General features: G+C 39.1%; 1 protein-coding gene across 10 annotated transcripts in view; it reads left to right on the forward strand.

The window, feature by feature from the left end:
- The window catches only part of RICTOR (RPTOR independent companion of MTOR, complex 2), a 96,969-nt gene extending 85,451 nt beyond the window's left edge, over window positions 1-11,518 (forward strand). For 9 of the 10 annotated variants that reach the window (XM_014544853.1, XM_014544857.1, XM_014544856.1 and 6 more), the window contains 6 exons: window positions 2,655-2,739; window positions 3,520-3,753; window positions 4,738-4,893; window positions 5,447-5,570; window positions 7,334-7,472; window positions 7,586-11,518. In XM_014544853.1, the coding sequence (XP_014400339.1) occupies window positions 2,655-2,739; window positions 3,520-3,753; window positions 4,738-4,893; window positions 5,447-5,570; window positions 7,334-7,472; window positions 7,586-7,660 (813 nt within the window). In that variant the 3' untranslated portion in view covers window positions 7,661-11,518. The remainder of the gene's footprint in view (window positions 1-2,654; window positions 2,740-3,519; window positions 3,754-4,737; window positions 4,894-5,446; window positions 5,571-7,333; window positions 7,473-7,585) is intronic. The other variant, XM_014544852.1, reaches the window with a different exon arrangement.
- Window positions 11,519-13,823: the final 2,305 nt, after the last annotated feature.

Here is a 13,823-nt window from a genome sequence, read left to right on the forward strand (position 1 = left end):
GCTTTCCTCCATTTCTTTCGTTTGTGACATGTTTCTTTGTCTCCACATTTTGGCTGCTTCCCTGTGTTGGTAGAGTGGCTTTGTGTGCTAGATGTCCTATAAGGCCCAGTGGCTCAGCCTCCCTAATTACCTAAGGTGGACACTCTTGGTGCACCCCTTTGTGGGCTGTGTGCACAGTCTTGTTGTAGTTAAGTCTTGATTGCTGTTGGTATCACTGTGAGGAATTGACCACCAGGCCAGTTGGCTGTGAGGACCAGCTGTGTCTACAATGGGAGAACTGCTGTGCTGGAGATACCGTTATGGAGCAGGACGTGATTCAGTGGAGCTTTGGTGCTCACTAAGTCTGCCCTTGGGTGTGTCGCTTATGGATGTGAAGAGTTGTACTCTGTTATGGTCTCACTCTGACAACTGGGTACACTGGCTCTTGGATCTCCAAGGAGGTGCAAAGTCAGCCACTGCCTGAGGCCACCCAGCATGAGTTACAGAGAGATCTGCAGATTCCTCCTCTTTGTTTGAGGTTTGGAAGTGCCCAGATGAGGCCCAGCTGTGAAGCAATGCAGGCTGCTGTCTAGGCCAGAGGTCAGCAAACTGCGGCTCGCGAGCCACATGCAGCTCTTTGGCCCCTTGAGTGTGGCTCTTCCGAAGCCTTAGGAGTACCCTAATTAAGTTAATAACAATGTACCTACCTATATAGTTTAAGTTTAAAAAATTTGGCTCTCAAAAGAAATTTCAATAGTTGTACTGTTGATATTTGGCTCTGTTGACTAATGAGTTTGCCGACCACTGGTCTAGGCCTTCTTTTGGAAGCTTTGGCGCTCTTTGACCCAGCTGCAGTTTGTTAGGTTTTAGATTGCAAAAGAACAGGCCATTCATATGCAAAAGCCTCTGCTCACTGCTTGGGTGGGGTTGTAAATTGGGAGGGGCGGGGCCTCAGGGAATCATCAAAGTGGAGCAAACCACAATGATTGCCAGTCAGCCCTGCCTCGGAGAGTTCCCCGGGTCTCTGTGTCCCGTGGCCCCATGCAGGAACAATGATCGCTGCAAGCACCTCTGCGAGATAGCCGCCCTTGCGTTCTGGCCTGATGCCAGACAGTCCAGTTTCTCCCTGTATGAGTTTGGGTCCCCAGAACTGGAGTTCAGAGCAATTGGGAGCTTGTATCTCCCTCCCAATTGAAAAAGACAAGAGCGTACCCAGTTGCTGGCCTGTTTCTGCACGTGCCTCTGTACCTCCACACTTCCGCACCTCTGCACCTCCTACTAGTTGCAATGTGCTTTTCTCTTTCCCTCTAGTTGTAGAATTGCCACTCAGCCAGCCTTCTTGTGGTTCTGGATGATATCTGTTTTGTCTTTTAGTTGTAGTTTTGATGAGGTTGTGCGAGGCAGCAAGTATAAGTGTGTACCTATGCCGCCATCTTCCAGAAATTCCTGTTACATATTCTTATATAGTACCTCCAAGTCCCTAGAACACTACCTTCCCTTCTGATGCCTTAATGATAAATTGGCATCTTGTTCATTTTCTTTATCAGTATACTAGAGGCCCAATGCACAAAATTTGTGCGGGGGGCTGGGGGATGTCCCTCATCCCAGTGTGTGCCCTCTCGTAATTCGGGACTCCTTGCTCCTAACCACCTGCCTGCTTGCTCCTCACTGCTCACCTGCTCTCTCCTTACCACCTGGCTCACTGCTCCTTAGCGCTGCCATGGAGGTGGGAGAGGCTCCCGCCACCGCCACTGCACTCACCAGCCGTGAGCCCGGCTTCTGGCTGAGTGGCGCTCCCGCTGTGAAAGCGCACTGACCACCAGGGGACAGCTCCTGCGTTGAGCGTCTGCCCCTTAATGGTCAGTGTGTGTCATAGTGACCGGTCGTTCTGGTCATCCCACCATAAGGGTCGCTGGGCTTTTATATAATAGATTCTCTGTAGAAATTTAGTGAATTCCTAGCCTTCCCTTTTAGTCACATTTGACTTTATTCCTGTTAGCTTTTTAAAAATTGAGATAAAACTGACATGTAATATTTTGTAAGTATGAGGTGCACAATGTATTCCTTGTTTTTTAACCCTTGATCCTATTTTTCTCACACAGGACAGCACATGTTGTACCCAGTCATTTAAGGTGGCCTGAATCCCATGAGATACTCACAATCCCTAGCTGATAGATAGTCCTAAATAATTCACATTTGGCCAGTCCAGTGTGAGTCCATGGTTGAGCATCGAGCTTTGAACCAGGAGATCATGTTTCAATTCCCAGTCAGGGCACATGCCCAGGATGAGGCTCGATCCCCAGTAGAGGGCATCCAGGAGGCAGTGGATCAGTGATTCTCTCTGATCATTGATGTTTCTCTCTCCGTCTCTGAAAGCAGTAAAAATACTTTTAAAAAATACATACATTTGCTTAGATGTCTAAATACATTTTGGATAAATTCTAAAATAATTACTTTGATGTCCATTTAAATCACCAAGACTAGACAAGGACTTTAAGAGTTATTTGTTATTTTTGTCAAGTTGTGGTAGTTTAAGTTTCTTCAGTAAACTTTTTGTTATAGGTTCATGTGCTATAGTAATTCCATTTAAAGTGCATTTCATTTGTTTTTGCTACTATTCATAAAGTGGACTTGTTTTTATAGCTGGACTTAACCGTGATTTATATCTGGTTTAGGTAAAGGATATTCCCTATTTTCAGACTAAAACCATACCTCCAATTGATGATCGAGGTGCAAGAGTGTTTGTTCATGAAGCAGGAGGTAATTCATGATTTTGTTCTCATGAGACTTCTCTTTGTATTTAAAAGAAAAAGAAAAAAAATTTAAGAAAATTTAAAAGGATGTTGTTTTTGGTAGAATGACTACAAATTCAGGTATACTTACTTTTGGATCATTTATATCAAAATAATTGAGGCCATTTAAAATTAAACCACATTTTTTTGTGTGTGTAATGGACATAAGAAAATGTTTTTCCAAGTAAGTACCCAGCCTCTAAGAAGACAAAAACTAGGTCAGTTATTTCTGTTTTTAAAAAAAGAATACATGAAAAATTTGTAACACTAATCCTCATAGGTCTAAGTAATAGCCATTTGGGCAAAGGATAGAGAGAGATAAAAATGTACTTATATATTGTATGATCTCTCTTTGTTATGGTCTGTCATATTTTAATATATGCATATCAGCCATAGGTTTAAGGCTTTATAATTGTGATTATTGCTTTTAAAGAAGTACCACTTTAGACTCAGAATTATTACTTTGCTTTATGAAAATACTGAGGATAACTAAAACGATGTCTTCATTGTACAATCTGTTTTCCATTTTGTACCTAAGCCTCATATTAAAGTAATAGAAACATATCTGCTGACTTTACATTAGTTTCCTAATTAAAGCAAATTATTCTTTTCCCAGTTTTGAGTGGTAAGAAGAGTTCTGGTTTTCTTCTCTAGCCTCCCTCCTGTAAACTGTCACATAGGTTAAGGCACTTGAAGGAAGGATCATTGATGCTGTCTTTACCAGTGTATTTTGTTTACTTCTGCACAGGTCTTCCATCTGGCACTGGAGGTCTGGTAAAAAACTCCTTCCACTTGCTGAGGCAGCAGATGAGTCTTACGGAAATAATGAATTCAATCCATTCAGATGCTTCTTTGTTCTTAGAGAGCACAGAAGACACTGGGCTACAAGAGCATACAGATGATAACTGCCTGTATTGTGTCTGTGTTCAAATTCTGGGTTTTCAACCCAGTAACCAACTAAGTGCAATATGTAGTCATTCAGGTGAGTGATTACGTCCTTCTGGATGAATCCACCTGAATTTGAATCTGCTCCAGTCACACGTAGGTCATCCCCAGCCCTATCCAGCATCCCTCACACTGCATTCTCATGCCCTCAGCCTTAGTTCAGCCAGCACCTCCTTGTTGGAGTGGTGTTTCAGTCTCCAATTTTGGCCCCTTCTAGTTTACTTTTAAACTGTTCCTTGGGATTAATTTCTTGAAAGTTCTTCCCTGTCTGTTCATGCCCAGCACACAAAACTCTTTGTGTGGCCTCACTAGTGTCTTTTTCACCATTCTCTTCTCTTACAGTTGACATACTCTTACTGACATAAAGTTTTGAACAAATTGTGCCCTGTTTCAGCATTTTCCTGCTGTTTCTTCTTGTCCCTCTCTCTCTTACACACATGCAAGTTTGTATACAAGCACACTGTCTATTTAGTAAGTCTACCCCATCCTAAGTGTAAGGAGTATTTTATCTGAGCTAGATAATGACACTCCTTCCTCTCTACTCTCATAAGTTCTGATAGTTCAGTCATAGTAGTGATAAGCCAGGGAAGTATGGTTCTTACATTGGTAATTATTAAATGGGCGGGAAGGAAGTCATAGAACAATACACATAGTATAATCCCCCTTTATATCCAAAGAAGCAAGAAAGATTAATTTATATACAGACTTTTAACCATATTTTTCTGTGGAGAGTGATATTTAGTTTGGGGTTGTGAGGCATGGGAGAGGGATAGATAAGGTGTTTTCTATGCTATATATATCTTTATTTGAATTTTTAAATAAAATTGTATGTAGTATATATTTCTTGAGAATTTAAAAAATTTCATTATCTGAGTAGTCTACTTTGAAAATCATTATGAAACATAATTGTTGGAAACTGGACAGAAATTACAAGGAAGCATCTCCTCTATGGTATACAATACAAGCACAGGAATTAAGCCATTGAGACACTTTAATTGAAATAACTGATCTTTCTCTTCAGACCTTCAAGACATTCCATATTCTGATTGGTGCGAGCAGACTCTCCATAATCCCTTAGAAGTGGTTCCCTCTAAGTTCTCAGGGATTTCTGGATGTAGTGACGGCGTGTCTCAAGAAGGCTCAGCCAGCAGCACCAAAAGCACAGAATTGCTGCTAGGTAAGTTGTTAGATTCAGATGCCAGCATTGTTAATAAAACTAAGTTTATTGTTGTCCCTAAATATTGTTAAAGTTGTCTCAGAACTATGACATCCATTTTAGTGAGGCCTGTTTAGCCAATTATTGCACTTAACTATATTAACATATATATGTACCTTCTTAGTTGTCTCCTTTCATTAGAAAGAATTTTGTTCCCAAATGATCAGAGTATGTGCAGTTTATCTCAGTTTTAAATCTTTTTTTAAAAAATATATTTCTTTGTTATTTTCAGAGAGGAAGGGAGAAGGAGAGAGAGATAGAAACATCAATGATGAAAGAGAATGATCAGCTGCCTCCTGCATGCCCCCTACTGGGGATCGAGCCCGCAACCCAGGCATGTGCCCTTGGCAGGAATTGAACCTGGGACCTTCAGTCCACAGGCTGACGCTCTATCCACTGAGCCAAGCTGGCCAGGGCCCAGTTTTAAATCTTTAGGTAAAGTTTAACAACAAATTCCATTTCTTACAACATTTTCTATTGTGATATAGATAAAATATTTTAATCTTCTTTTCAGGTGTTAAAACAATTCCAGATGATACACCAATGTGCCGTATACTCCTTCGCAAAGAAGTCCTAAGATTAGTCATTAACTTGAGTAGTTCAGTTTCAACTAAATGTCATGAAACTGGGCTTTTAACGTAAGTTAATACCAAGCCTGAGTATTCTTTGTTCTGCTTTTTATTGTGAAAAAGATACTTGAAATAACTTCAAAAGGTAGCTTACATCAGTAGTTCTCAGGATGGCATATCTGTGTGAGGCTAGATTTTCTTCATGTACTTCAACCAAATGACATGTGATAACAGACTGAAGCAGAAGCAGGTGTGTTAACCCAGCTGTCTTCTTTCAGCCAGACTTTAAAGAGATCAGTGGAAATGTGAAATAATACTACTCTTTCTTTTCTAGTTTTGGAAAGTCTAGTTATTTTTTTTATTAAAATGCTAGAGGCCCGGTGCATGAAATTCATGCGGGGTTGGGGGGTGCTTCCCTCAGCCCAGCCTGCACCCTCTCCAATCCAGGACTCCTTGGGGGTTGTCTGACTGCCGGTTTAGGCCTAAACCGGCAATCGGACATCCCTCTCACAATCTGGGACTGCTGGCTCCTAAACACTCGCCTCTGCTTGCCAGCCTGGTCGCCTCCAACTGCCTCCCTTGCTGGCCTTGTCGCCCCCAACTGCCCCCCTGCTGGCCTGGTTGCCTCCAACTGCCCCTCCTACTGGCCTGGTTGCCCCATGCAGCCTGCTGTTCAGTCGTTTGGTCGTCCCTCACTAACCCCCCTTCCCGCCTGGTCGCCCCACGTAGCCTGCTTTTCAGTCCTTTGGTCATCCTTCACTAACCCCCCTGCCAGCCTTGTCGCCCCATGCAGCCTGCTATTCATTTGTTACTGTTATTGTGACGGTGACCTGGACAATTTGCATATTTCTTTATTAGTAGTATAGATATGTATTTATGTTAACATGTAATGGGTTTATTTCTTTAATGAATAAATATTTTGAAAGTTTCTTATTTTAATTTCTAACATGGTAATTATTTATGGCCATAACCCACACAAAAAATAAGTTTTGGGGGGTCTTTGGTAATTTTTAAGAAAGTAAGGGAATCCTGAGCCCAAAAAGTTTTTTTGTTTTTGTTTTTTTCCTCATCCCAGGCATGAAAAAAGCTGGCCTACTTAAAAATGATATTTTCTTGGGTTAATTTTCCCCTACTTTTCCTTCTTTTTCTCAATAAAAATTGCAGAATTTTTGTTGTTTTTTTTAAATCACAGCAACATGGTAAAAGACTATATATTCACCATTTTGGGTTTGTACGATTTAAAGCAATGGTCCTCAAAAGAGAAACACCTCAGGGTCTCCTCGGAGGCTTTAAACACGGTAGTAACGCAGATGCAGGGGCCCACTGCAGGCTGGCCTGGGCTCTAGAGTCATGGCCCTGAGCTGTGTACTGCCCGGTCCACCCCACCACTGATTCTCAGGTGCTGTCCTGTGAAAGCTACTGTTTAAAGGTTGAAAGATACAAACAGATAGCTCAGTCCAGGGCATCAATAACTTCAGTCTAACTTAAAAAAAACACAAACTTATTTCTATTTTAAAACATTAATTTTGAAAATATTTGAGTCATCCTAGACTGATAAATAAATTTTGCAATTTCTCATGCCAGTGAAAAAGAATATTTCTAACTTTTCAAGAAACATTTGGGTTTTGATTATTTTAAGAGATAACTCAAAACGTGAGTTTTCTAATTTAAGTGTGAAGTAGGAATATTTAATATTTTATATTCGTATACCATCACCCCAGATATGCCATCTAATCATTAGTATCTGGAGAAAGAATATTTAAACAGAGATACTCTGGGGCAAAAGTAGCTGTTATTATAGTTTTCTTCCATAGTCTTGCCTTTTATTACAGAATTAAGGAGAAGTATCCACAGACATTTGATGACATCTGCCTTTACTCGGAGGTTTCCCATTTGCTGGCACACTGCACGTTTAGACTTCAGTGTCGGAGATTCATACAAGAATTATTTCAAGATGTACAGTTTTTACAAGTAAGCAGAATTTGTACTGAAATTTATCTTTCAAAAATAATTCTGTGTTTAAAAGAGAGATGATATCTGTTGATATACTAGAAAGTCATTAAATTGGACCACTTCTTCCCTAGATGCATGAAGAAGCAGAGGCTGTGTTGGCAGTACCACCAAAGCAACCTGTAGTTGATCCATCGGCAGAGTCCTGACCTCGTGTTTAGGATGTATGTAGGCAGATGCTATTCACACATTCACATTGTGCAGTTCGTCAACGCCGCTGACAACGCCGCGGACGGGGCAGCAGGGACAGGAGTGCCTTCTGTGCACTGTGCCAACAGTTTGGGTGCAGGAACAGTGGAACTGCCGACTTCCCTAAGCAAACATCTTCCTCTCTCCCCTGGAGCCCCTTTGGGGGTTCACTGTTCATTACCACAGTTTTAAAAGTTTTAGTTACCATTGTATGCAAGAGCCAAGCACTGAATACCTACATAGGTTTTCTATTTTTTCATTTTACGTGCATAACAACAGTGGAACAATAATAGGATACACAGAGGCACCCTTCACACAGTTATTTCTGAACCCTTTTTTAGGGCAAATAAAAACATGCCTTGTTTGTTAACTAATTTATGGAAACCAGGAGTCAGTGTCTCCGAGACATCATCCGTCAGCACAATGGTTTGTGCTGTAACTGCTGGTATGAGAGGGAACTTTCCCTAGTGTCCGTAACACTACGTCAGAGCTTTGTAACCTCAAAGCGAAAGAAGAGCCTCAACGACCCGGGACTTATAAGTTATTTTTATGTTATTAGATTTTCATAAAGTTTTTTATTTGTTTTCCTTCTCTTCAGTTTTGTTCCAAGGTGTTGTTATTATAGGCTATTTGAACCGATTTAAGGTTTTTCACTACAGTTCCTGATTAAAATCAGAAAATCATTTTACAGTTCAGCTTTTTCCCACTTCTAGAGTGCATATATATGTGTTCAGTGGACTGCCGTTTTCATCCTCTTCCCATATTACCATTTTAAACAGGAACTTGAATAAGCACTATTAATGCAGACCTAAAGCAAAAGAAAGCATTAAATGATACTTTAAGGAAAAGTTAAGTTTGCCTACAATTTACTACACATTCCATGGGAAAAGAAAAGCCATATTTCCTTTTAAAAATTATTAATGACACTGTTATTATGATTAAAAATTGTAGTGAAAAGCCTTAAGTACCAAATTTTAAAGCAGCAGTAATTTAATGTTTATATCAGTGTTCTTGTTTTGCACAAACTAAATGCAGTGATTGGTTAGTTTATGAGTACAGTAATTGCCTTGGTCACAGTTGTGAAATTAAGTTGACGGGGCAAGGTTTTGTTTATTTATGTGTTTAATTTGTATATGTCTAACAGAAATTAAACCTATATGCAAATTTGTATATAAAAATAGCATGGCCAATCATCATTAGAATGCTTGTAAATGAAAGGATCATTTTTTAAGGTCTATATATAAATAGAAAAAAATTCCAGCTGGACTAATTAGGACCCTTTTTTAATCATTTGTGTATGCCATTTTTACAGTCACACATCAGCTTTGACATCATCCTAACACACTGATTCATGTTTTCCAGGTCACAGATCCTCTTTACAATGGGCTCGTTCTCTGAGATCTCTGTAAAGAACCCTGTGAACCAGAAAGCAAAACTCACAGAAATACCTTTTTTTTTTTTTTTAATTAACTGGCACTGAAAGTTCCCATTGGGATGAAACATTTCATCTTTATAACACCTCTGACTGCACTTCACGAACTGTTCTCATGTGCACTGTGTAGCAAGTGACATGCTACGAAGCAGACAAGGGCTGGACTGCTGCTTCTGTTAAAAAGTGGTTCTTTAGACTTCCTCTCAAATCCAATTGAAGACAAAATATACTTTTTTATACTTTAACTTATCCTTAACCCAAATGTTCATTTAAATGTCGACAATAATTTGCCTGTCACCTTGGTCTTTGGTCTTGGGTGATTAAACTGCTTTCCAGAGAACCAAATGTTAGAGATACTAGACCAGATAGTGGTTAAAAACTCCAAAGGCAGTAACATAGTAATCTTATTCACAATGGGATTAACCTATTTTAGACATTCATTTTAAACACTACCTCAGTTAATATTAATAGAGAGTATAAAATCTGTGGTTTTACCCCTCAGAAGGTAACAGTAATTCTTTTTTGTCACACACATCATCCCCATCCTGGGGCCCCACCTCACTCGTCCATCCTGAAATGAAGTCTCATTACTGTTTGTCTGAACTGTTTTGTTTGTGTTTTTATAATTACTTTGAAAGACTTGTATGTATGCATCCTAATATTTGCCTATAGCACTTAGTTTGGGGAGACACTCAGAGCTTTTTGGTTATCAGTAATTTAAGGAACAAATGTACTTAAGTGTATATGTTTCACTGACAGGTCGAATATGTTCTTTTTGAGTACTTGTTTGTATAAAAGTAGACATTAATGATGAAAAATGCTCACATGCAGTGCCAAGTGATCGATCACCTTAGGGGTTTAAAAATAATAAATTATAGCAGAACAGGTTAGGAATGGGATCAATGATAATAGAAGTAATTGAGAAAATCATCTATAAATGATAGATATTACCAGACTAAAAAATACCAAAATAATGTCAGTACTATAGGTTTTCAAGATTTTAGGATTAATCTTAGTTCATATAAATCTGTACTATTGGTAATTACTGATAATTTGGAGGAATTTGGACAGTTGTGCTGGTTGTAAACTGTGAATTTCTAATAGTAAAGTAAAGTATTTTTAATTGAAATTTTTTTCAAGAACAGATTTTAGCTTCACATACTAAATAAATACTGATAAAATTAGAAATTAGTATTCGTAATTAAATATGATCTAAAATTTCTTACATTTTTATTTCCTGTTTATGCTTAGGTAGATTTGAGGGGAAAAGTTTCTTCTCCCTAATAAAAAAATTTTTTAATGAAGATTGGTAGCATTTGGACATCCTGTAAGACAGTGACATTAAAAAAAGGCTCTTTGGAGGTGGGTATATACATTACTATACTAGTTACTCTAATATGTGTGCAAGTCCTTTTAAAATGGTGTCTTTAATAGTTTTCAGCTCTTTTATCTGGAGCTTGGAACAATTAAAGCTGAGTTTTTCAGGGCATATTACAATGGCAGAGTGCTCAACAATGGGGTGTCCATGCGTATTTAGATTTGTCTACTGCTGTTTATATACAGATTTTCATTCCATTCAGAGGATGCGTTTTATCCCACATTAAGCACAGATGATTAAGCAATAAACACCAAATTGTCATCCAAATTATAACTGCAATTATTTTTGCATGGTAAGAGGGAGGTGCTGATTTTGTGTGAGATGAGCTTTGTAAACTACCTTGGAAAAGGGTCCTTTGGAAGTAAGGTTTTTCCCTTTGTCCTGTGCTTCCAGTTTTATCTCAGATTCACAACCCATTAAACCAGAGGGGAAAGAAAAGGTAGAGTTCATTGCCAGAGTTTTACCAGAACTGTTGGAATAAAAGAACATTTCAGCTTTTCCAAAATGTAAGTTGGGAAAGGTCTCCCTTGTCTGCCAGTCAGGAAATACATGATTACCAGTAGTCCTTCAGTGAGTTTCGTAATGAAAGCATGCCAGTGAATCAACAGCAGTGTTTCTCAAAGGACATGGAAATCGGAACCCTTTCTAGGAGCACTATTGTTTTCTTTCAGTCCCAGGTGCCCAGGGTAGTTTTCATTCATAGTAGGTTTGTATGACCAACACAGAATGCGGATTCTCCCCTTTGGAGTGTTTTTGTAATGTAGGTGGATAGCTATGCCACAGCATGCATGAATTGCACATTTTGTTTGATTTTTTAAATAAAATATTTAATTTGAGAAATATAATTTATGCCAAAAAAGTATACCTTGTAATTTTGCCACTAAAAAGGTTGATTTAGCACAAAATGCAAAGTTTTGGGGCAGAGGTGGGGGGAGATAAAAATGTTTCATAGATAATAGTTGGAAATGTTCCAGTACTGGCCTGTCAGAAACCCTGATGCTGCATTGTAAAACAAATGGTGTAAATTAGTTTTGAAAAGTGGTAAGGGATTGTGAAAAAAAATCTCAGATTAATGCTCCCTGGCCACATGACTTTCTTCTTTTTTTAATTTAGTAATACGCTGCTACATATTTGGAGGTTCTGGTGTTTGTAGGTCACTGAACAGACATTGAAATATGATTTATATTGTATAACTGTAACATAGAAAGAAAAAGTATTTATATATTTTCCGTAAGAATATTTCATTGAGTTGTGTATAATTTAAATAAGGTTTGTCCCTAAATGGTTTTTCTCACCTTGATTTTTTTTTTTTGTTTTTCTTGTTTTTGTATAATGTGTACAGTTTATGTCAAGGGCATTAAAAGCCTCCTGAAGCATAATCTTATCATTTTCTTGTTTTTGTATAATGTGTACAGTTTATGTCAAGGGCATTAAAAGCCTCCTGAAGCATAATCTTATCAAAGGGATACATTCTTAATAAAATGTACTTAAAATTCTTAAACTTGTGTTGTTCTGTTTGAAATTTTAAAACAATCAGTGTTGATTTGAAGTATGTACCACTGAGGCTGATATATATGCTTCCCAGTAAAAGGGACTTTTAAGCAACACAGATAACCTAGTTCAATGACACATTCCTGGCTTGTTCAAAATGTCTTCAAATATCTGCACTCTCTTAAACATTATTCATAATATAATCAAACCTATCTTTACAGTTTTACCCTCAAATCATTATCAAGGGTCTCGAAAAAATGGATCAATCTTCTGAACAGTTCTGAAGTTTTTGAGGAATTGACGTACAATAAAAATGATAGGATGATGACTTCTGTGGGAGGTGGTTGATTTCTCAGGCAGAAACTCGCCTGAGCAGACAGGGTAACATACGGCCACCTGGTGGGGGAAGAATACACCACAGGGGAAATTATCAAGCCTGGAGATTAAAATTCACTGTCAAACTGTGGTCTATTGCAGCTGATTAAGTGTTGTAAAATGTATGTCTCGCTTTTAGAAATAGATTTATTTTGGATATTTTGGTCTTGAAGCACATTTCTGTGTATTGTTTTTCATTGCCTTTCACGGTATGTGTCGTTAAATAGTAGGCCCCCAAATAAAAAAGTACAGTGAATCATCCTACAGCTGATCTTTGGAAAATGTGGTAATATAGCTGAACTTGAGGAACTTTGTTTCATTTTTTAAAACTCTTCGATATGTAAAAATATTCAAACAAGTGCTGTCTTAGTCCTTGCGGGCTGCTGGGGCTGCTGTCACAAAGCACCACACGCTGGGCCTTCACAGCAGGAGCTTCTTTCTCACAGGCATGGGCTGGCAGCCAGGCCAGGGCCAGGCGAGGGCTCGCAGCGCCCTGACTCCTGTGTCCTCACGTGGCAAAGGGGCTAGGGAGCTCCCTGCACTGAGAGCATCAGTCTGACTCTCAGAGGCTCCGGCCTCATGACCTGATCATCTCCGAAGGCCCCACCTACCAACACCATCATCTGGGGGTTAGAATTTCAACATACACATTTTGGGGGGACAGTCAGACTATAACAACTACTTTTGATCTCAAAAAAGAAACCAAAGTATACTAAAGCTTTATTTCTTTGAGGCTTATAGAGAGTAAGACAATTGCATTTGCTAAGTCCATTAAATTGAACATACTACTTTGTTACCATGCTGTAAAAATTTAACCGATTCTCAAGGTGTTTTATCTTTAAAGTTCTTTATGCAAAATACTTAATGTTTTCTAAATTCTTTGAGATGAAGACCAGCTTATCTTTCTGCAGAGCTCCTAGGACAAACAGATGTCTAATTCAACTAGACCTTAATAAACACATTCCAGGGAGAGCCAGTTTCGCTTGAAGTCATGGGAGTCCGGTGTTAGAATGTCAGCAGACTTCTGTAGCTGCTGTGAGACAAGGTCCCTGCCCCAGCCTGAATCGTCGGGGTACCCTGCCCATATAGTATTGAAACTGAAGGTTTGAAATACTAATTTACTTGGTGGTTATGAACATGGGAGAGGAATGTTTATAGCCAAAACTATAGTTACAGTGAAACTGTAAGCAAACGGTTATTATTAGTCTAGCATTTCCTACTGGTGTTTTGTTATGGTTCAGAAAGTTGCCTTCATTTGACTTAGGCCAGTGAGTCTCAAAGCTGAGTGTGCATCCGAATGAATGCCTGGTGGACAGAGAGGCCAGGCCTCATGCCAGAGATCCTGACTAGGAGGGTTAGAGTGGCATCCGGGCACACCAGCTCCTGAGGTGATTTATGAGCTATGCTAATTGTTAGGTTTCTATTTCATGGAGGTAGAGAAAGCATG

Source organism: Myotis brandtii, unplaced genomic scaffold (genome assembly GCF_000412655.1).
Source record: "Myotis brandtii unplaced genomic scaffold, ASM41265v1 scaffold384, whole genome shotgun sequence".
NCBI classification, from domain to species: domain Eukaryota; kingdom Metazoa; phylum Chordata; class Mammalia; order Chiroptera; family Vespertilionidae; genus Myotis; species Myotis brandtii.